The sequence below is a fragment of the Lissotriton helveticus genome, chromosome 7, assembly GCF_964261635.1.
Source record: "Lissotriton helveticus chromosome 7, aLisHel1.1, whole genome shotgun sequence".
NCBI classification, from domain to species: domain Eukaryota; kingdom Metazoa; phylum Chordata; class Amphibia; order Caudata; family Salamandridae; genus Lissotriton; species Lissotriton helveticus.
The window spans coordinates 124,532,584-124,554,144 of record NC_136068.1 but is presented as its reverse complement, the minus strand read 5'-3'; the positions used below and the strand labels follow the sequence as shown (position 1 = coordinate 124,554,144).

Sequence of the window (21,561 nt, the reverse complement as noted above, 5' to 3'; positions counted from 1 at the left end):
GTCTCCCCACAATAGCCTCTCTAAGAATCTCTGCTTGACATCTATGCACCTGATCTGCTAACCTCCCTTCCATCACTTAACATATGGAGGTCAGTCACTGGGTGTGTAAGGTCCTAAACTCTGGAATTCCCTGTAGTGCCACATTAGAGCTGAAGCAACCTACTTTCAATTCGGTATCAAAGATTATTAGCTTTAGTAATCTCTGCATATTAGTTTTGTTTAATAGCTGCTACATCTTTTATGTTTCCTGTTTGTTTTTAGGGCTCGCCCCTTTCTTATTCCGCAGGAATAGGAAAAGAGCCCTAATGCAGCCAAACCAAACTTCAGGCCAAGGACTCTCCTCCAGAGGATTTTGGACAGTTCACGTGAATCACAATCACGTGACCTGCTCTCATGCACGAGCCTTCCCCCTGGCAGCAGCATTTCTTCACGGCCGCCAGGCCACTTCAAAGGGTTCCGCTGCCCCGCCCCCTGCTTCACGGCCATCTGTTCCCCAGCACTTCCCCTCTCTCTCCCCTAATTATTCACTGCATGGCCCTCCCACCTTCAGCCTCTTCCTCTGCAGTGCACTCTCTCCCCCCTCCATCCTCCTCACCCCAACATTTGTCTCTCACACCACAGGCTGCATTCCGGCAATGAAAACATCTAGCTCGGTAGCCATCTGATAATTAAAAGTTAAACTGGGAAAGAACAACGCATGTCTCGTGTCACGAGATAAGCCCCTTATGCACAACAGTATTATATGCCTTCCAGCGCCACCAGAGGACAATTCTGGACAATATCCCGTTACCTTCCTAGACTCTGGCCGCTGGTGATTAACGCTTCCGTTTCCTGTCGCGGTATCCTTCTTACCTGGACAGATGAGTGTAGCAGGCGCTAAGTAAACTATCTGGACAAGTTTACCGCTTTTTGAAACGCCGGATTGCGTTTCTTGGCAAACATTAGTTTAAAAGATATTTTGCCGATGTTAGGTTCCAGTTAATGGACTGTCTCCGCGTGCACTCTGGTGGCATCTTCTGCTGCCAAGTGGTGTCAACTGTTTGTTTGTGCTCCCTTTATTTCCCAAAAAAATGCTGGGAGCTGCTGCTTTGAAATGACCCTGTTTGGTGCTTGTCTCTTCTTACCATGCTCAAGGGGTCACTCACCTAGCCCTGTGGCCTCCCTTTCGAGTTGCATGAGCCTTCTTGAGCTCTTGACTAAGTTCTAATGGTTCACAACGTGCTGGGTTGTAAATGTTCCAAAATCCTTTCACTTTTATTCGCTGCTTGTCGAAGACAAGCCTGGTACCAAGGGGTCCCTGTTTCCCACTGTAGCTGCCTGCCACCCTATTTGCACGTATTTCTTGATACTTGAGGAGCGCCAGTTACCAGCGCAGTGCACATTCACTGATTCTGGCTCTGACGCTTATTGCTCAATATCTGCAGCATTAAACAAACTGGAGGGCTTCTCGCCTCTTTCGCAAGTGCGCCTGCCATTTTAACCCTTGCTTTTTCTTCCCCGGGGCCTGGCCTTTGCTCCGTCTCCTTGTGCTCCAAGGCCGGAGCTCAGCGACTCTCGCAATTCAACAAAACAGAAGGGCTTGTCATCTCCTCTGCAGGCCCTCTCTGCCTGTGACGTTCCATCTTTGCTTTTGTCCCCCAGGACCTGGCCTCAGCTCCGTCTCCACATGCTCCAAGGGTGAGTCTCAGTGACACTTTGAGCCACCGCCCATGCTTGCTCCACACTGGTCTTCTCTCATTGAAGCTGGAGCTGTTGGGCTGGTTCGTCTCCCGATCCCGGTGTCTAGGTGGTGCGGTGATCTCTGTTCACGCTGCTGTAGTGGTCATCCTGCTTCCAGTGGTGGTGCTTTTTCTGGGGCTCGCGGCACCACCCAGATTATCTCAAGTCCTGGTGCTATGGTGGAGACTTTTCCAAAAGCGTCACCCTTTTCCCTTAATAAATGACGGTAGAATCGAATCGCAGCTGCTATATCAATCGTGTCAACTCCTTAAGCCTACAGTGGCACAGACCTTGTTTGAAGGTACTCGGGAAACACAAGACATTAATAACAATGAAGGACACGCACTCTGTGAGCAAAATCACTACTAGTAATCCATTGCAGCGTTGCTGGGCTATGTGCAAAGTATGTTGTTTTGTTTTTGGGTTTTTTTAGTCTAAAAATATATTGTGTAAACTGAAATATTAATAACTTGTTGTTGGCATACAGCACTTGCTCCTGTAGATTTTCTTATTACTAGTTCTACAAAAAAGAATTATATATTTATTCCAAGGTCCTTACCTAATACATTCAGGAATCACTTTAGAAGGATGAAAGGGTGAGTCAGTCCTACGGTGTTCCAGTTTGTGAGTCGCAAACTGTACGTACAAAGCAGGCGCTAAATAAACTATCTGGACAAGTTTACCGCTTTCTGAAACGCCGGATTGCGTTTCTTGGCAAACATTAGTTTAAAAAATATTGTGCCGATGTTCGGTTCCAGTTAATGTGCACTGTCTTGCTACCTGCGAAGTCAAGGCGCTCGCATCCACCGGCTTCTGTTTAATTATATAAGAAGTGGGAGCCGTCGGATTTTCCTGGCCATTAAACATTTTTTATAGCATCTCTTATTTCCTACCCCAGCTAAGGCGCTACCTGACACTTCACCCCGTGCCTCTGTAAAACGCTGCAGGAGGAATTCTGTGCAAAACGTTCTCGCGCGCAGTAGTGTTTCCGCCACATGCCTGTGAAAGTGGCTGTTCAAGTTCAAGTTCGGAAATTTGTATAGCGCACTACTCACCCAGAGGGTCTCAAGGTGCTGGGGGGGGGTGTGCATTTACTTATCGAATATCCAAGTTTTTAGTTGTTTTCTGAAGGAGAGGTGGTTCTGAGTAAGGCGGAGGTGGGTGGGGAGGGAATTCCAGGACTTGGCCGCTAGGTAGGAGAAGGATCTGCCCCCCATGGTGGTTCCATGGATGCGTGGGATTGCGGCGAGGGCTTGATTGGATGATCGTAGTTGGCGGGTGGGGGTGTAGAAGGTCAGTCGTGTGTTGAGGCATTCGGGTCCGAGGTCGTAGAGGGCTTTGTGTGCGTGGGTGAGGAGACACAATGTTATTCTCTTGTTGACGGGGAGCCAGTGGAGGTCTTTCAGGTGACCGGAAATGTGCGCTTGGCGATGGATGTCCAGTATGAGTCTGGCTGAGGCGTTTTGGATGCGTTGGGAGTTTTTTCTGTAGTTTGGCTGTGGTTCCGGCGTAAAGGGTGTTTCCGTAATCCAGACGGCTGGTGACCAGGGCGTGGGTGACCATCTTTCTTGTTTCGGTGGGGATCCAACGGAAGACTTTTTTGAGCATGCGTAGGATGTTGAAGCAGGATGATGAGACGGCGTTGACTTGTCTGGACATCGAGAGGGAGGAGTCTAGGATGAAGCCCAGGTTGCGTGCGTGATCCGTAGGTATAGGTGCGGTTCCCAGGGCAGGTGGCCACCAGGTGTTGTCCCAGGCAGAGGGGGATGAACCTAAGATGAGGACTTCCGTTTTGTCCGAGTTTAGTTTTAAACAGCTGTTCTTCATCCAATCGGCTACTTCTTTCATTCCTTCGTGTAGGTTGGTTTTGGCGGTTTTTGGGTCTTTGGTGAGAGAGAGGATCAGCTGGGTGTCGTCTGCGTAGGAGATGATGTTGAGGTTGTGTTGGCGCGCGATGGATGCGAGGGGGCTCATGTATACGTTGAAGAGGGTGGGGCTGAGTGATGATCCTTGTGGTACGCCGCAGATGACTTCGGTGGCTTCTGATCTGAAAGGGGGGAGGCGGACTCGCTGGGTTATTCCGGCGAGGAACGAGATGATCCATTCCAGTGCTTTTCCTTGTATTCCGATATTGTTGAGACGTTGTATGAGGGTGCTATGACAGACTGTGTCGAAGGCTGCGGAGAGGTCGAGAAGGATGAGGGCAACCGTTTCTCCGTTGTCCAGTAGTGTACGAATGTCGTCTGTTGCTGCGATGAGGGCTGTTTCGGTACTGTGTTTGGCTCGGAAGCCGGACTGTGAAGGGTCGAGGGATTTGTTGGATTCGAGGAAGGTGGCAAGCTGACTGTTGACGGCTTTCTCAATGACTTTGGCAGGGAAAGGGAGGAGCGAGATGGGGCGGTAGTTCTTAAGCTCAGTGGGGTCTGCTGTGGGTTTCTTCAGAAGGGCGCTGAGTTCGGTATGTTTCCAGCTTTCCGGGAAGGTAGCGGAGTTGAGGGAACAGTTGATGACATCGCGGAGATGGGGTGCGATGATGGAGTCTGCTTTGTTGAAAATGTGGTGGGGACATGGGTCGGTTGGCGATCCTGAGTTGATGGAATTCATCAGGCGGATGGTGTCTTCGGTGGTGATTGGGTTCCAGGCGTAGAGGTTGTTGGGGTGCGGTTTTGGTTCGGGGGTGGGTGAAGTGGGCTGGTCTTCGGACTGGTTTTTGAAGCTGTTGTGTATGTCGGCGATTTTTTTGTGGAAGAATGAGGATAGAGAGTCGCAGAGGTCTTGGGAGGGGGTGATGTCGTTGGTGCCGGCGGTGGGGTTGGTAAATTCTTTGACGATGTTGAATAGTTCCTTGCTGTTTTGGGCGTTGTTGTCAAGTCGATTCTTGAATGCTGATTTCTTTGTGGATCGGATGAGTTGGTGGTGTTTGCGGGTGGCGTTCTTGAAGGAGGCCAGGTTGTCAGTCGTTTTTTCTCCAGGCTTTCTCGAGGGTCCGACAGAGCTTCTTTGATTTCTTACGGTCATCGTTGAACCAAGGGGCTTTTTTGCTACCTTGCTTGATTTGATGGTATTTCAAGGGTGCTAGTTCGTCTGCGCTGTGGGTGATCCATTGTATGATGTTGGTGGCTGCTTGGTTTGGGTCCAATGATTTGGCAGGGGGTTTTGGTGAAGCGATGTGAGGAGCTGGTCGGTGGTAATTTTGTTCCAGTTTCTTCGGGGAATAGGTTGTGGGGGGTTGTGGGTCGAGGTCTTTTTGTAGTTGAAGTGAACGCAGCTGTGGTCCGTCCAATGGAGAGCTGTGGTGTGATCGAAGGAGATGTGTTTGCTGGTGGTGAAGATAGGGTCGAGCGTGTGTCCGGCAAGGTGGGTGGGGGTGTTAACAAGTTGTTTGAGTCCGAGATTGGCTAGGTTGTCCAGAAGGTTGGTGGTATTGCTGTCGTTTTTCTTTTCCAGGTGGAAGTTGAGGTCACCCAGTAGGATCTAGTTCTGGGAGGGGAGGGCATGTGGGCTGATAAAGTCAGTGATGTCTTCGCTAAATTGTGTACGGGGTCCTGGTGGTCTGTAGATGAGGGTACCTCTGAGTGTTGTCTTGGGGTCGCTGTGAAAAACAGATACTGAATCAGACGGAAAGTCTGAGGGAAAAAAAAATCCCCAAACATTGCATGATAGTCTCTAAGCAGTTCCATCTGTCAAGCAGAAATTTTAGGCTAATAGCCTGTGGCCATCTCTCTCTGCAGTCCACTACCTGCCTTTGTCCTATTAAATCTCTTCGTTCCTCTATCAAAAAAAGCCATCAGTGCACACTTTCGCCAGGCATACACCCCACCAGCCATCAGAGCACGATTCCAACAGGCACACACACATCACCAGCCATCAGTACACGTTTCCACCAGGCACACACACCACTAGCCATTAGTGCATGCTTCCTCTAGACACACACACACCACCAGCCATCATCACCAGTCAGTGCACGCTTCCATCATGCACACACACAACTAGCTGTCTGTTCACGCTTCCATCAGACACACACCACCAGCTGTCAGTGCACACTTTCTTCAGGCAGACACACACCACCAGCTGACAGTGCACGTTTTAACAGGCATACACAACACCAGCTATATTTACATTCTTCCACCAGGCACACACACCACTGTTTGTCAGTGCATCCACAAACATCAGGCATCAGACATCCACAAACGTCAAGCATCCACAAGCATCAGACATCCACAAGCATCAGACATCCACAAACATCAGACATCCACAAGCGTCAGACATCCACAAGCGTCAGGTATGCACAAGCGTCAGGTATGCACAAGCGTCAGACATGCACAAGCGTCAGGCATTCACAAGCTTCAAGCATTCACAAGCATCAGACATCCACAAGCATCAGACATCCACAAGCATCAGACATCCACAAGCGCCATACATCCACAAGCGCCAGACATCCACAAGCGTCAGACATCCACAAGTTTCAGACATCCACAAGCGTCAGGTATGCACAAGCGTAAGGCATGCACAAGCTTCAAGCATTCACAAGCTTCAAGCATTCACAAACATCAGACATCCACAAGCGTCGGACATCCACAAGCGTCAGACATCCACAAGCGTCAGACATCCACAAGCGTCAGACATCCACAAGCGTCAGACATCCACAAGCGTCAGACATCCACAAGCGTCAAGCATCCACAAGCGTCAGACATCCACAAGCGTCAGACATCCACAAGCGTCAGACATCCACAAGCGTCAGACATCCACAAGCAACAGACATCCACAAGCGTCAGACATCCACAAGCAACAGACATCCACAAGCAACAGACATCCACAAGCAACAGACATCCACAAGCATCAGACATCCACAAGCGTCAGGTATGCACAAGCGTCAGGTATGCACAAGCGTCAGGTATGCACAAGCGTCAGACATGCACAAGCGTCAGGCATTCACAAGCTTCAAGCATTCACAAGCATCAGACATCCACAAGCATCAGACATCCACAAGCATCAGACATCCCCAAGCATCAGACATCCACAAGCGCCAGACATCCACAAGCGTCAGACATCCACACGCTTCGGACATCCACAAGCTTCAGACATCCTCAAGCGTCAGGTATGCACAAGCGTAAGGCATGCACAAGCTTCAAGCATTCACAAACATCAGACATCCACAAGCGTCAGACATCCACAAGCGTCAGACATCCACAAGCGTCAGTCATCCACAAGCGTCAGACATCCACAAGCGTCAGACATCCACAAGCGTCAAGCATCCACAAGCGTCAGACATCCACAAGCGACAGACATCCACAAGCGTCAGACATCCACAAGCAACAGACATCCACAAGGAACAGACATCCACAAGCAACAGACATCCACAAGCATCAGGCGTCCTCAAGCATCAGGCGTCCACAAGCATCAGGCGTCCACAAGCATCAGGCGTCCACAAGCATCAGGCGTCCACAAGCATCAGGCGTCCACAAGCATCAGGCGTCCACAAGCATCAGACACCCAGAAGCGCCAGGCATCCACAAGCAACAGGCATCCACAAGCGTCAGGCATCCACAAGCGTCAGGCATCCACAAGCGTCAGGCATCCACAAGCAACAGACCTCCACAAGCATCAGACATCCACAAGCATCAGACATCCACAAGCGTCAGACATCCACAAGCGTCAGACATCCACAAGCGTCAGGTATGCACAAGCGTAAGGCATGCACAAGCGTCAGGCATTCACAAGCTTCAAGCATTCACAAGCATCAGACATCCACAAGCATCAGACATCCACAAACATCAGACATCCACAAGCGTCAGACATCCACAAGCGTCAGACATCCACAAGCGTCAGGTATGCACAAGCGTAAGGCATGCACAAGCGTCAGGCATTCACAAGCTTCAAGCATTCACAAGCATCAGACATCCACAAGCGTCAGACATCCACAAGCGTCAGACATCCACAAGCGTCAGACATCCACAAGCAACAGACATCCACAAGCAAAAGACATCCACAAGCAAAAGACATCCACAAGCAACGGAGATCCACAAGCAACAGAGATCCACAAGCAACAGACATCCACAAGCATCAGACACCCACAAGCATCAGACACCCACAAGCATCAGACACTCACAAGCATCAGACACTCACAAGCATCAGACATCCACAAGCATCAGACATCCACAAGCATCAGGCATCAGACATCCACAAGCGTCAGGCACCCCCAAGCGTCAGACATCCACAAGCGTCCGACATCCACAAGCGTCCGACATCCACAAACGTCAGGCATCCACAAGCATCAGGCATCCACAAGCATCAGGCATCCACAAGCATCAGGCATCCTCAAGCGTCAGGCATCCACAAGCGTCAAGCATTCACAAGCGTCAAGCATTCACAAACGTCAAGCATTCACAAGCGTCAGACATCCACAAGCGTCAGTAATCCACAAGCAACAGACATCCACAAGCAACAGACCTCCACAAGCAACAGACATCCACAAGCAACAGACATCCACAAGCAACAGACATCCACAAGCCAAAACATGCAACAGACATCCACAAGCAACAGACATCGACAAGCAACAGACATCGACAAGCAACAGACATCCACAAGCAACAGACATCCACAAGCATCAGACATCCACAAGCATCAGACATCCACAAGCGCCAGGCATCAGAAATCCACAAGCGTCAGGCATCCACAAGCGTCAGGCATCCACAAGCGTCAGACATCCACAAGCATCAGACATCCACAAGCGTCCGACATCCACAAGCGCCCGACATCCACAAGCGTCCGACATCCACATGCGTCCGACATCCACATGCGTCAGACATCCACAAACATCAGTCATCAGACATCCACAAACGTCAGGCATCCATAAGCATCAGACATCCATAAACATCAGTCATCAGACATCCACAAACGTCAGGCATCCACAGCATCAGACATCCAAAGGCATCAGGCATCCTCAAGCGTCAGGCATCCAAAAGCATCAGACATCCACAAGCATCAGACATCCACAAGCGTCAGGCATCCAAAAGCATCAGACACCTAGAAGCATCAGACATCCACAAACATCAGACATCCAGAGCATCAGACATCCAGAAGCATCAGACATCCAGAAGCATCAGACATCCAGAAGCATCAGGCATCCAGAAGCATCAGGCATCCAGAAGCATCAGGCATCCACAAGCATCAGGCATCCACAAGCATCAGGCATCCAAAGCATCACGCATCAGACATCAGACATCCACAAGCATCAGGCATCCACCAGCATCAGGCATCCACAAGCATCACCCATCAGACATCCACAAGCGCCGGGCATCCAAAAAGGGTCTGGCATGCACAAGCATCAGGCATTCACAAGCATCAGGCATTCACAAGCTCAGGCATTCACAAGCTTCAGGCATCCAAAAGCATCAAGCATCCACAAGCATCAAGTATCCACAAGCAACAGACATCCACAAGCAACAGACATCCACAAGCAACAGACATCCACAAGCAACAGACATCCACAAGCAACAGACATCCACAAGCAACAGACATCCACAAGCAACAGACATCCACAAGCAACAGACATCCACAAGCATCAGGCATCCACAAGCATCAGGCTTCCACAAGCATCAGGCTTCCACAAGCATCAGGCTTCCACAAGCATCAGGCATCCACAAGCGTCAGCCATCCACAAGCGTCAGCCATCCACAAGCGTCAGCCATCCACAAACGTCAGCCATCCACAAACGTCAGCCATCCCCAGGCGTCAGGCATCCACAGGCGTCAGACATCCACAAGCGTCAGACATCGACAAACATCAGGCATCAGACATCCACAAGCGTCAGCCATCCACAAGCATCAGACATAACAGATCTTCTGCCGGGCCTTCCTTCCCTGTCCATTCTCGTCTCTGAGCCCACAGCAGAAGGCGTGCAGTGTGTTTTATTTATTTTACTGTCCATTTCAAACTGACTTTGTTGGTCAAAAAAGAATTAACGTCTAACTCGCCCCGACTGGAATCAGACCCCAGATACTTCTTGTTGCACGCAGAAATATGTGGTGTAGTTAACTTGCTGAGGTGCCTTCACTTCATGGCTGGATAGAAAAAAAACTGTAAGGAGGCAGTCAAAACAATGAGCACACTGGTAGTCCGGCTTCTCAGCACTCACTGTGCCCGCCCGCTCAGAAAGCACAAAACTGTCAGATAAGACGCTTTGCCTATGTGCAGGAACTAAGATCTGAACTCAGGTTTTGTGCCTTTGGAGCCAGAGGCCACATGTCCGCCTCCTTTTGTTTGGTTACAGTGATTAACATCTGCGAATTCATTTATATTAGTAGCATAACACAGGTGCTCGAGGGGACGCATTGAAACGTTGAATCAAAATTCAAATTGCACACAGTAAATTCCTCGAATACGGCATGTTTACTGTCGCTATTTATCTATCTATCTATCTATCTATCTATCTATCTATCTATCTATCTATCTATCTATCTATCTATCTATCTCCCTCACTCTATCTATCTATCTCCCTCACTCTATCTATTGTCCTCACTCTATCTATCGCCCTCACTCTCTCTATCTATCGCCCTCACTCTATCTATCTTTCGCCCTCACTCTCTCTATCTATCTATCGCCCTCACTCTATCTATCTGTCTATCTATCGCCCTTACTCTATCTGTCTCTCGCACTCACTCTAGCTATCTATCTATCGCCCTCACTCTATCCATCTGTCTATCTATCGATCGCCCTCACTCTGTCTATCTATCGCCCTCACTCTATCTATCTATCTGTCTATCTATCTATCGCCCTCACTCTATCGTCCTCACTCTATCTATCGCACTCATTCTATCTATCTATCGCCCTCCCTCTATCTATCTATCGCACTCACTCTGTCAATCTATCGCATCACCACAGCATCACTCAGCCCCACCACAGCATCACCACTCAGGGGCACCACAAAGTCACGTAAATATAACACATATTGTCACATTTGCAAAAGTTAAAACTATTGGCATTGTAAATGACAAAGCTATTAATTTCGCTATTTTCAAAACCAACAGATAAATAAAAAATGTGAAATTTACAATACCAATAGCTCAAACTTTCCTAATGCGAGACCTATTGCATTGCAAATGCTTGTTCTCTACAGTCCGTATACCTAGTCGCTCTGGAATTACTGCAAGACGACACCCAGCCCTTTATACATGATCAAGCCTTAAAAGTATTAAATGTAGTGTTGAATAACTAATAATGTCTATTTTTTTATAAAGTGCTTTACATCAAACTTCTGCCATTTGTAAGCGCTGTCAATCATAAGTGTTGATAGTATCCAATTTAATGAAAATCCATTTCATTGACCTCCGAAGAATGGAGTTTAAGCTGTGACTTGCAGTTAACTGCAGACATAAGCAGCAAATATTTAATTTATGAGACAGCTCAGTGAACCTCGTCTCCCATTTGTATGGAAAGATCCAACCTAACAGTTGTGGCTGACCATCAAATGGTTAGACCACCCTAGATACTCTTTCTGCTCGATGTTTGAGTAGCTCCCTCCTATATTTTGCTCTCTAGAGTGTAAACAGAACTTCTCTCCTACCTTAACTCCCTACTGCAGGAAGGGTAGCTGCTCCACATTACTTGAGGCTCCATACAGAGTGGCTAGAGCACTGGTGATGGGGTGGATTCTCCTCCTATGCCTTTATCTTGCGTAGGTCTGGGTAAACTATCACACGATCTCTAGCTTCAAGAAGAGGGGGAAGAACCCAGTCTTTCCTAAGGCTGCACACTGCAGCACTCCATTTTCTCCCTTCCCCTCCAGTGCCTACCTCTTTAACGTTCTATTGAGATCTACCTACAGACCATTGCAGCAGTGTGAGAGGGCGATATTAAGTAAGCACAGGCGAAGCAGCCAATATCAGTGGCCTAGAATAGGGGTTGTTACCATCCACTGTCCACACACAGTGCCCCTCTAACTTCAGGTTCTCAATGTATGTGTAGACCTTCTTCGTAGCTGTGATTTGCCAGTGCATGGGGGCAGAAGCATTTACTATCTCCTCAGACTGCTGTGTTGGCAAATCACTGTTTCCTCTAAAACCTATGGTGTGTGTGTGTGTTTTATAATACCTCTGACCCTTTTGTGGGCAGGCAGACTCCCCAACATAGCTCAGTCTCCTCAGTGTGACAAAGACAGATACTTCCATTCCACTTCTAGCTTGTTGTGTGAGAATTTGACCCTTACCTTTGGCATGCACAAGGCTTTTACCTCTGACTTTTATTTTGTGTGGATACTCCACCTTTCACTATAGTCAAACCTGGCTCTCCCATGTATTGGTACACCCCAATATCTCTGACACTCTGGCATGCAGGTAGACCCCACACCATAGCTTTGTCTCACCAGTGTGAAGGAGAAAGAACTCCCCATCACAACAAGCTCCTTTTTTATGTGAGTACATATCCACAGGATTGGCTTTTTAGCGTGCAGGTAGATCCTCAATCTCAATTCAAGCTCCTGTGTACTAGGATAGACAGATCTGTCTCTCTGGTATGACTACACCCAATCTTGACTAGTATGAAGGAAACAGATGCCTAAAGTATCCCTAGCTGATAAGAATGCCTTACAGCTAGCACAGACCACTTTTACTTCTAGCTCCCACATAACTGTATCGACCCCACATGTACCTTTAGCTGTCAGGTATGCGGGCAAAATCCATATCCTAGCTCTGTCTGAACAGTGTAAGGTGGACAAATCCTCCATTACTTCTAGCTCCTTGTTGGGGGAGGCTCTATTCTTTGGGCCTAGCTTACTGTGTGGTTAGACATGTGAACAGACTTCCTCTTAGTCTCGGTCTCTCTGGTATGCATATAGACCCCACAATAGATATGTCTCAACGGTGTGGATGGAATAGATCTTTCCATTGCTTCTGACTCCCTAATGCGTAGGCAGTTCAATCTACTTTCTCTAGCTTCCCTATGACTGGGTAACTTCTGGCGTCCCAGTGAGTTTGTAGATTATTCTTACCTCTGGTTCGCCGGTGTTAGGGTTGGTCTGGATGAGGATGGTTCCAATACGAACATCCTTGCACACAGCTCTGAGAGCAGGCTCCATGGTCTCTCCTGCCCTGAGGATGGAGACTCCTGTGATCTGTTGTTCACAAGAGGGGTGCAAGATGGGGAACAGTAACACATTGGTTTAATAACACGTTTTATACTCAATCTCACATTCAGCCTTCCTCCTTTATATTCCACATCCTACTCCTTCTCCTCTCTGACCCTACTTGTCCTTATGCTCCTCATCTCCCCATGCACCACCCATGGTTCTGTCACACAGCCAGTACCCTGCCTATAATCTCTGCACTCCCATATTATTCTCCAAATTCTCTTTGCCATCCATGTCTCTAGCCCCTGTTTATGTACTGCCGGATCATCCGTGTGCACAGTCCTATTGTCCTTGATTACTCCACCCCCTTCTATAGTTTGTCACACAATTCCTACATGTGCACACCACTCAAGCAGTATTCCCTACCTTCTTTATAGACCTACCTGTAGTTCCAATGGGAGTGTCTTTGACTCCTGTGAACCAAGTTAAAAGCATAGGCTGCATTTTTTATAAAAATATTTTGTTCTAATTCTAGGTTACACGTACTGGGCGAATCCTATCAATGCGGCCTCACTGATGCTGAGGTGTGTCCTGATATCTTTTGAGGGGTGGGTTTCACATGTAGGAATGAATGATGTATGACATTTTCCATCTAGCAATGATGTCCTTAGTCTCTGCTCCACAGGAATCATTGCCCAAAAAGGTTGCAGGTAGTTGGTGTGTCCACACGGCTTGGTGTAGTCAAGGATGCGTAAGGAACATGGGCAGAGACACAGAATAACAATATCTCCATTAAAAGAAGAACTTTGATAATACTTTCATTTGGAATGAAGGGACTGTCGCTGTGAAACATAGTGAGGAAACCAAGTGCACATAAAGTCAGAAGCTAGCGTATGATCCTGGCTGATGTTATGGCCACTAAGACTGCCATCCTCCACTTAGATAGATGTATGTTAAAAGGTTCCAATCACTCACAAGACTTGTGCATCAGTCAAGTGAGATCTAGATTAAGGTGCCAGAGACAGCAAATCCATCAGACCCATCAGCTGCCTCATGACAGTCTTGTTAACCCAGGCCACGTTTTGAATGTCTATAAGCCATGATGTAAGGCAAAAATGTAAGGGTATGGGGTCACGACTGAAAAAATTAGACCTGAAGAAGACGTGGTCAGCACCCCGGAAAGGGGCCCCAAAGAATCCCATCTCTGGAACGTGGGCTACTCCAATGGCTGTACAGCCTGCCCATTTCACTCGAAGCGTGTTTATGGTCTTCCATGATCAAACAAAGTGGGTACAATAAAGGTGGACCAGGGTGTGGAAGGGGGATACCATCGGCAAACCTTCTGCTGGGATTTCATTGTGTCAATGAACATCCCATAGTGAAATCTATCCCAGGAGTCAGTGCACACTATGAGCTGCCTACAGGGCATGCAGAAGGGGCTTCTCCCACAAGGTGGGTGCCAATATAATTCCAAGGTCAGAACCAAGGATAGGTCAACTGGTATGAGCTTTATTTGGTCTTCTTTTATCTGGTCCCAGTGGTCCACACAGTTACAGGAAGCATATGTGGACCTTTGCATGAGATACCAGCATTCTGTAGGATGCTTGGACTCCCAAGAAGCCTCTGGAACAACCAGATTGTCATGGTCTCAGTCAAAAAAACGTAAGCCACCCTTAATTATTGATAATACAGAACGCCCACTGATTGGTGACAGTAAACCTCTCCCGAGTAGGGATGACCTTGCTATTCTGGAACCAAAATTCGCCCATGTGAACTATATCCTTCTGGAGGGAACCAGAAATTATTGTGAGTAGTTCACTGATAATTCAAGTTTGCAAAAGGTCTCTTCTGGTAGGATCAATACAAAGACCAAACCTTACATGGATGCTGCCAAATTACACAGTAACTAGGTATGGGTAGCAGTGAACAATTCTGCTAGCACAGAAAGGCCTCCATCAGGGACAGAATCTTGGTGAAGACCAGAGGAGTGGCAATGAGTCAAAATGGTAGTACTCTATACTCCTTGTGCGGTTTCCCCACTGTGAATCAGACATACATCCTAGGCTCCTTCAGAACAGGTAAAGGTAGGTAGGGCTCCAAAAGGTCTAGTGAAAATATCTAGAAGTACAGCTGTCTCTACCTCAACCAAAGACACTATTTTGTACTTTTGAAGGGGAAGGAAATTGTTTAGACTGTAAAGATCCTGTCTTTTCCTCACAAGATAGCAGTAAGAGTAGTATTTGAAACCCATTTCTTGTGGTGGGACCGATTTGACTGTTCCTAAAACAAGAACCCCCTTTATCACTACTGCGAACGTTCTTGAGAAGCTTAACGAGGCTGAGGCGACCCGGATTGTGGAGGCTTTGACAACTTTAGAGTAAAGCCATACTTTACAAGTAAGAAGACCCAGGTATTGCCATGTTGGAGTTCTCACTATCTACTTGTGGGATTGCGGAGACATACTTGCAGTCCTAGAGGATTTATGTTGATGTTCTGATGATGTGAGAAATTTCCTAAAGACACATTTGTATTCAAATTCGACCTTCTTTGTTGAGCCCAAATGCAAGGTTTTCTGGATGAAAATTAAAGACTTCAGCAATAAATCGGTGGCTTCCTCAAGCAATCAGAAATCTTCCAGACCACCATAGCATGGGCCGGTCTACTCTACTCTAAGATCCGGGAATACTGACGTTATGTCTTGCCTCCAATTCCTAAATCCATTATAAAATTGAAGAACAACATACCTTTGCCATATTTCTGACTCGAGGAATGCTGGCTTCAGATCTATTGACCAATTTCTTTCAAGAATCTATGATCCCCCTCCTGATTCTGTCTATCGCAAATACATAGTTAATGCCCCAATCTCTTCCCACATGTGATTTTACAATTGTGTCTGAGGTACTCACTCGTTTTCCGTGGTACAGTCTTCCTTCATAATCGTGTCCCTGTGGCGTCTGAACTGTGCAGGTCTAAGGAATTCAGTATGGTACATCAGTAATGCAGAACCTGACATTGTTAAAACTTTTAAAGTGTTTAAGCCATGTATATGTGCAAATTGTGTATTTATGTGAATATGTGTGCGCACACAAACACCAGAATGATCAAGTTTGAATCTAAGCCAGTCAAGGCGATGGAGTTTGTAGGGGAATGAGAAGTAGTACAAGTTAGGACAAACCAAGGAGATGAGCAATTGTTACTTACCTGTAAACAGGTGGGTCACCAGTATTGGTGTCTTTCATAGATTCACATGCTTGAATATTCCCCGTCGTCGGAGTGGGAGTCCCACGGTAAATAAAATAGAAATAACATACTAATATTATGTATATGTAACACATAACAGATGAAATACATATTAGAAAACAGGCAGTAAATGCCTAGACATAATTCCTCATAGGAATACATGAACAGAGAAAAAACACTTGTAGCCTATTCCTGTCATTATGTTGGTCCAAACTGTAGCCAATCAGGCGCCAGCAGCCCTCCAGAACCTTCTCCTCAGAGCTCAGCACCTCAGATTTTCGTAGCACAAGAGTTACCACAGAGTCTATGAGGAGAAGAGAGCCTCTGAGGGGAGGAAGGGTGGGTCGCATGTGAATCTATGAAAGACACCAATACTGGAGAACCACCTGTTTACAGGTAAGTAACAATTGTTCTCCAGTATTAGGGGTGTCTTTCATAGATTCACATGCTTGAATATTCCCCGTCGTCGAAGTGGGAGTCCCACGGTATATAAAAATAGCAATAATGCTAAAATATAACATAAATGATAACATCATACATAATAAAATAGAGATAATACAGTCTGTAAAACCTCTACAATGGTAACTTCCATAGGAAGACATTATAAAGAGAAAAACTCATTTGTAACATATCAGTGTCATTATGTTAGTCCAAACTGCAGCCAATCAGGCTCAAGCACCCTCTAGAACCTTCTCCTCAGAAGCTCAAGCCCTCAGATTTTCTACCGCACGTCGTGTGAAGGGAGTCTCCCTGAGCTCTGCTCAGTTTTCTTCAAGTATTTCACTTCAGTTGTTTTTTCTACAAGATGTCAAGTAAGAAGTCTTTGTTTAGACCTTGCTCTTCCTGTGGGAAGCTACGTTTGTTTGAGAAGGATCCCCACCAAAAGTGTATTTACTGTTTGTATCCTGAACACAAGGTGGATGACTGTAAAATCTGTAGAGCTTTTCCAGCTAAGACTCTCAGAGACAGGGAAGGTCGTCTTCTTCTATGGTTGAAGCGCCTTCAGGATAAAGAGGATGTTTTGTCAGACGCAGAAAGTTTCCAGTCAGGCTGTTCTACTGTTGCTTCCAAGCGTGGAAGCGTTCAGGGATTACCTTCTCCTTTTTTGAAGAAGAAAAAGCTGGCTTTAACAGTGGCACAAGTTCAACCAACAGCTCCTATGGTTTCTGTGTCTACGCCCACGAGACCTGGCTCTCAGGCGTCATTTCCACCCACTATAAGTGTTGTAACACTTCTGACACCACGGTCGTCGACGGGCCCGTCGACGACCGTTCCATCGACGAGATTGGCTGTGGTGTCTTCGTCGACGACTTCAGTGACAACGACGTCTGCTTCCTCGTCGTCGACAATGGTTGTGTCGACGTCTTCTACGTCGACGAGAGCTTCTATCTCCTCTGTCTCGTCGACGATCCCGATTGTCTCGTCGGCGACGAAATTACCGTCGACGAAGAAATCCTCGTCGACGTCGAAGAGTTCATCGTCGGCAAAGGTCCCGTCGACGCTGACCGCTCCGTCGACCAGCTCGTCGACGACGGCTTCGTCGACGAAGAGGATGACGACGGATCCGTCGACGAAGATTCCGTCGACGAAGGTATCGTCGACGAAGGTACCGACGACGAAGGTACCGTCGACGAAGATTCCGTCGACGAAGATTCCGTCGGCGACGGCACCGCCGACGGTAGAGCCGAAACGCTCGTCGACGTCTACTGCTACATCGTCGACGCCCGCCGTGGAAACAACTGCCTCGTCGACGGCGACAGCTACAGCTGCGGCGGTTTCACAGGGATCAAGGCAGGAACATACAGGATCCACGTCAGGAGTGGGTTCTTTCGCCACTATGCCTCTAGTGCCTCTGCCTTCCTTAGCCTCGGGCAAGGAGTCTACTCTCCACTTGCCACCTCCTACTCTCCAGCTCCCATCACCAATGATGGCTACTGATCACGAAACGGAATCTATTGGGGACGATGTCCTTGACGATGCACATAGTCCTTCGGAATTAATAATTAAATGTCAGGACACAAGTTCTGAGGATGAGCAGGAGGAGGAAATTGACCGCCAGGACGAACAATATGTACAGGTTCCTATGGCATAATTTCCAGTATCTTTGTTTTCTAACCTCCAGCATATGCTGGACGACTACAATCGAAGATTTCCGCCAACCCCTCAGGGTACACCAGGCCCCGCTTCATCGGACACACCAGGCCCTACAAACCATCAGCATTCTTTGGAGCAGACTGTTCACCCAGACAGACCCCGTCCTACTATCCCCATGAATCCGCAACCATTTGCGCAAGAGGAGGAGGAGTCGGACAGAGAAGAAGGGGAAGTACCCCAGGATACTGATGAGGAACAGGACCCAAATATGGCGGAATTCGATGACTATCGGATTCAGACACCCTCTCCTCAGCAAGCAGATGCTGGTGATTCACCTCCGGTTGACATCGCAAGCTTCCATGTGCTGATGAATAAAGCGGCGGACCGCTTTAAATTACCGAGAGCACAACAACAGGAAGACTGTTTTCTCTATGATTTCAAAAACCAACCGTACAAACAAATTCACACCATACCTATTATAGAATTCGTATGGAAAGAGGGTATAAAGATCATGCATGCTCCTAACTCCTTGCCGGCACAAGTCCCTCGCCTGGAGAAGAAATATAAAGCTCCGGCTGGTTCCCCCGCTTGTTTGCTCTCGCATCCTAAGCCAGATTCAGTGGTCACACAGGCAGCGCAGCGACGGTCCCGTAACCCGGCGACTCCTATCACCGCTCCGCCTGATCGAGAGGGTCGACGTTTGGACGCAATTGGGAAAAAAATTTCAACTATGTCGTCTACGTCCGTTCGTGCTGCAAATGCACTGGCCATTTTGGGTCGTTTCGACCGGCAAATGTGGTCGGATATTTCTGCACTGGTTTCGCTGATACCGGAAACGTCCAGAGCAGAGGCGCAACAGATCCTTCAGGATGGCATGAGGGCATCAGAAGAAATGATCGACTGTGCGATTGACGTGGCAAGTACTGGTTTTCGAATCCTTGCCAGTGCTGCGGCGCTCCGCCGTCAGGGTTGGCTTGAATCCACTTCATTTCGGCAGGAGGTCCAGTCGAAGATACTCGACATGCCTTATGACGGTGAGTCTCTCGCTTCGGCGCTCACATTGATGAAGCGCTTGAGTCAATAAAGAAAGACACCGATACCGCAAAATCGCTAGGATCCTTGCAATTTAAAAAGCAGCCCTTTCGTGGCGCACGTGGACGAGGCTCGTCTTCAACCACTTTTCGAGGAGGACACACTCAGTATCGCCAGTACAATCAAGGAAATCAGCGTTATTCCAACCAACAGTCTAATCGCCAACCACAGTCGAAACCCTATAGAGGAAAGTCAAATTATAGGGGTTCCACCAACAAACGTCAATGATTCTCAAATTGCGCAAGGAGTTGGAGGGAGAATCTCGCAGTTTTATTCCCAATGGTCTCTAATAACATCGGACCAATGGGTATTAGACATTGTTCGCAAGGGTCATGCCTTGGAGTTCACAGAATTTCCTCCACATTCTCCACCATCAGGCCCGCCACCTCCCCATTTCAGGGAATTGCAACATCAAGTTTGTCTTCTAATACTAAAAGGTGCAGTCGAAGTGGTTCCTATATCTCAACAAGGGACAGGTTTCTACTCACGTTTTTTCCTCATTGCCAAGAAGACGGGAGAGTGGCGGCCCATACTGGATTTGAGGGCACTCAATTTCTTTCTGAAACAACAATCTTTCCGCATGCTGACGTTATCGGAAGTCTTGCGGCTTCTCTGCAGCGGAGATTTCCTAACAACAATAGATCTACAAGACGCCTATTTTCATGTGCCGATTCTCCAACACCATCGCCAATTTCTGAGGTTCAAAGTGGGCAACATGCATTACCAGTTCAAGGTGCTGCCTTTTGGCCTGCGATCGGCACCTCGTGTTTTCACTAAGGTCTTGGCCCCTGTCATGGCTTATCTACGACTTCAGGGAGTGCAAGTCTTTCCTTACCTAGACGATTGCCTTCTAAAATCTCCATCCCCTCTACAGCTGGCTCGCGACACAAGTCTCTGCCTGCAGACATTCGAGTCACTGGGGTTGACCATCAACATGGAGAAGTCACATTTTGCACCATTGCAAAGGAGAAACTTCCTCAGAGCGATTCTAGACACGAGCCTATCAAAAGCCTTCATCTCCCAAGAACGACAGAGGAAGATAGAACGTCTGGTCACCATCATCCGTTCAAAACAGTCAGTTTCTGTGCGGACGTTGAAGTCATTTCTGGGGATGGCGTCGTCCTGCATCGCTCTGCTCCCGAACTGCAGGCTCCGCACTCGTCCTATACAGGAAGAACTGGACCTGCAATGGCGCCAAGTGTCAGGGTCCTTCAACGACCTAGTTCTAGTCGAGTCTCGCATGAAGGACTGTCTGCTTTGGTGGAAAGAACCATCCAACCTGGACGAAGGAGTTTCGTTTCTGGCCCATTCTCCGGATCTAACACTGACTACAGATGCGTCCATGGAGGGTTGGGGTGCTCATCTCCTGGACCTTTCAATCAAGGGCAAGTGGACGGCGACACAACGAACCTGGCATATCAACAGACTGGAGTTGATGGCGATTTTCCTTGCTCTCAGATCCTTTTTACCCGTAGTGCAAGGGGAGTCCGTGCTGGTTCAAACGGACAACACAACCAGCATGCACTACATGAACAAACAGGGCGGCACAAGATCTCAGCCATTGTCTCGGCTAGCTCAAAGGATCTGGAATTGGGCTCTTCGTCATCAAATTTCCTTGACGGTGGTCCATCTGCCGGGGGTTTCAAACATCCTAGCGGATTCGTTGAGCAGGTCCACGTCATCGACCCACGAGTGGGAACTTCATCAGCCTACTCTGGACATGGTGTTCCGCCGTTGGGGTCATCCCATGATAGACCTTTTTGCCACTCCACTGAATCGGAAGTGCCCCGCCTTTGCGAGCTGGCATCCCCATCCAGAGTCCAGCGGAAATGCCCTTCTCATGGATTGGAGCGGCCTGTTCGCCTATGCATTTCCTCCAATACCGTTGGTACCGAGAACGTTGTGGAAGATGCGCAGGCAACCCTGCCACTTGATACTGATCGCTCCTCGTTGGCCCAGACAGGCTTGGTTCTCAGAACTTCTTCTATTATCCCAATGCGCTCCCATTCATCTGCATCCACGTCCAGATCTCCTGTCAATGGACGAGGGTCAAATTTGCCATCCAGACCCGACCACGCTTCAGTTATGGGCATGGAACCTGAATACCTCGAGTTCGCAAACTTAGATATGCCCCAGGAATGCAGAGACATTCTGGCTTCTGCTCGAGCTTCATCAACCATCAAAACGTACAAACTGAAGTGGAAACGTTTTTGCCATTGGTGCGCTGCATCAGATATCCATCCACTCACTTCTACTCCGGAGCAGCTCTTGCCTTTCTTTCTGAGCCTTGCTCGGTCTGGTCTCTCTCATGCCACCTTGAGAGTCTTTCTGGCAGCTATTTCGCGTTTTAG

At 48.0% G+C, this 21,561-nt stretch overlaps 1 protein-coding gene across 3 annotated transcripts in view; it reads right to left on the bottom strand.

Annotated features, from left to right (window-relative positions):
* The window catches only part of UCKL1 (uridine-cytidine kinase 1 like 1), a 283,720-nt gene that overhangs the window by 24,273 nt on the left and 237,886 nt on the right, over positions 1-21,561 (bottom strand). For all 3 annotated transcript variants that reach the window (XM_078651664.1, XM_078651665.1, XM_078651666.1), the window contains 2 exons: positions 15,691-15,753; positions 12,707-12,829 (listed from right to left, as the gene is read on the bottom strand). In XM_078651664.1, the coding sequence (XP_078507790.1) occupies positions 12,707-12,829; positions 15,691-15,753 (186 nt within the window). The remainder of the gene's footprint in view (positions 1-12,706; positions 12,830-15,690; positions 15,754-21,561) is intronic.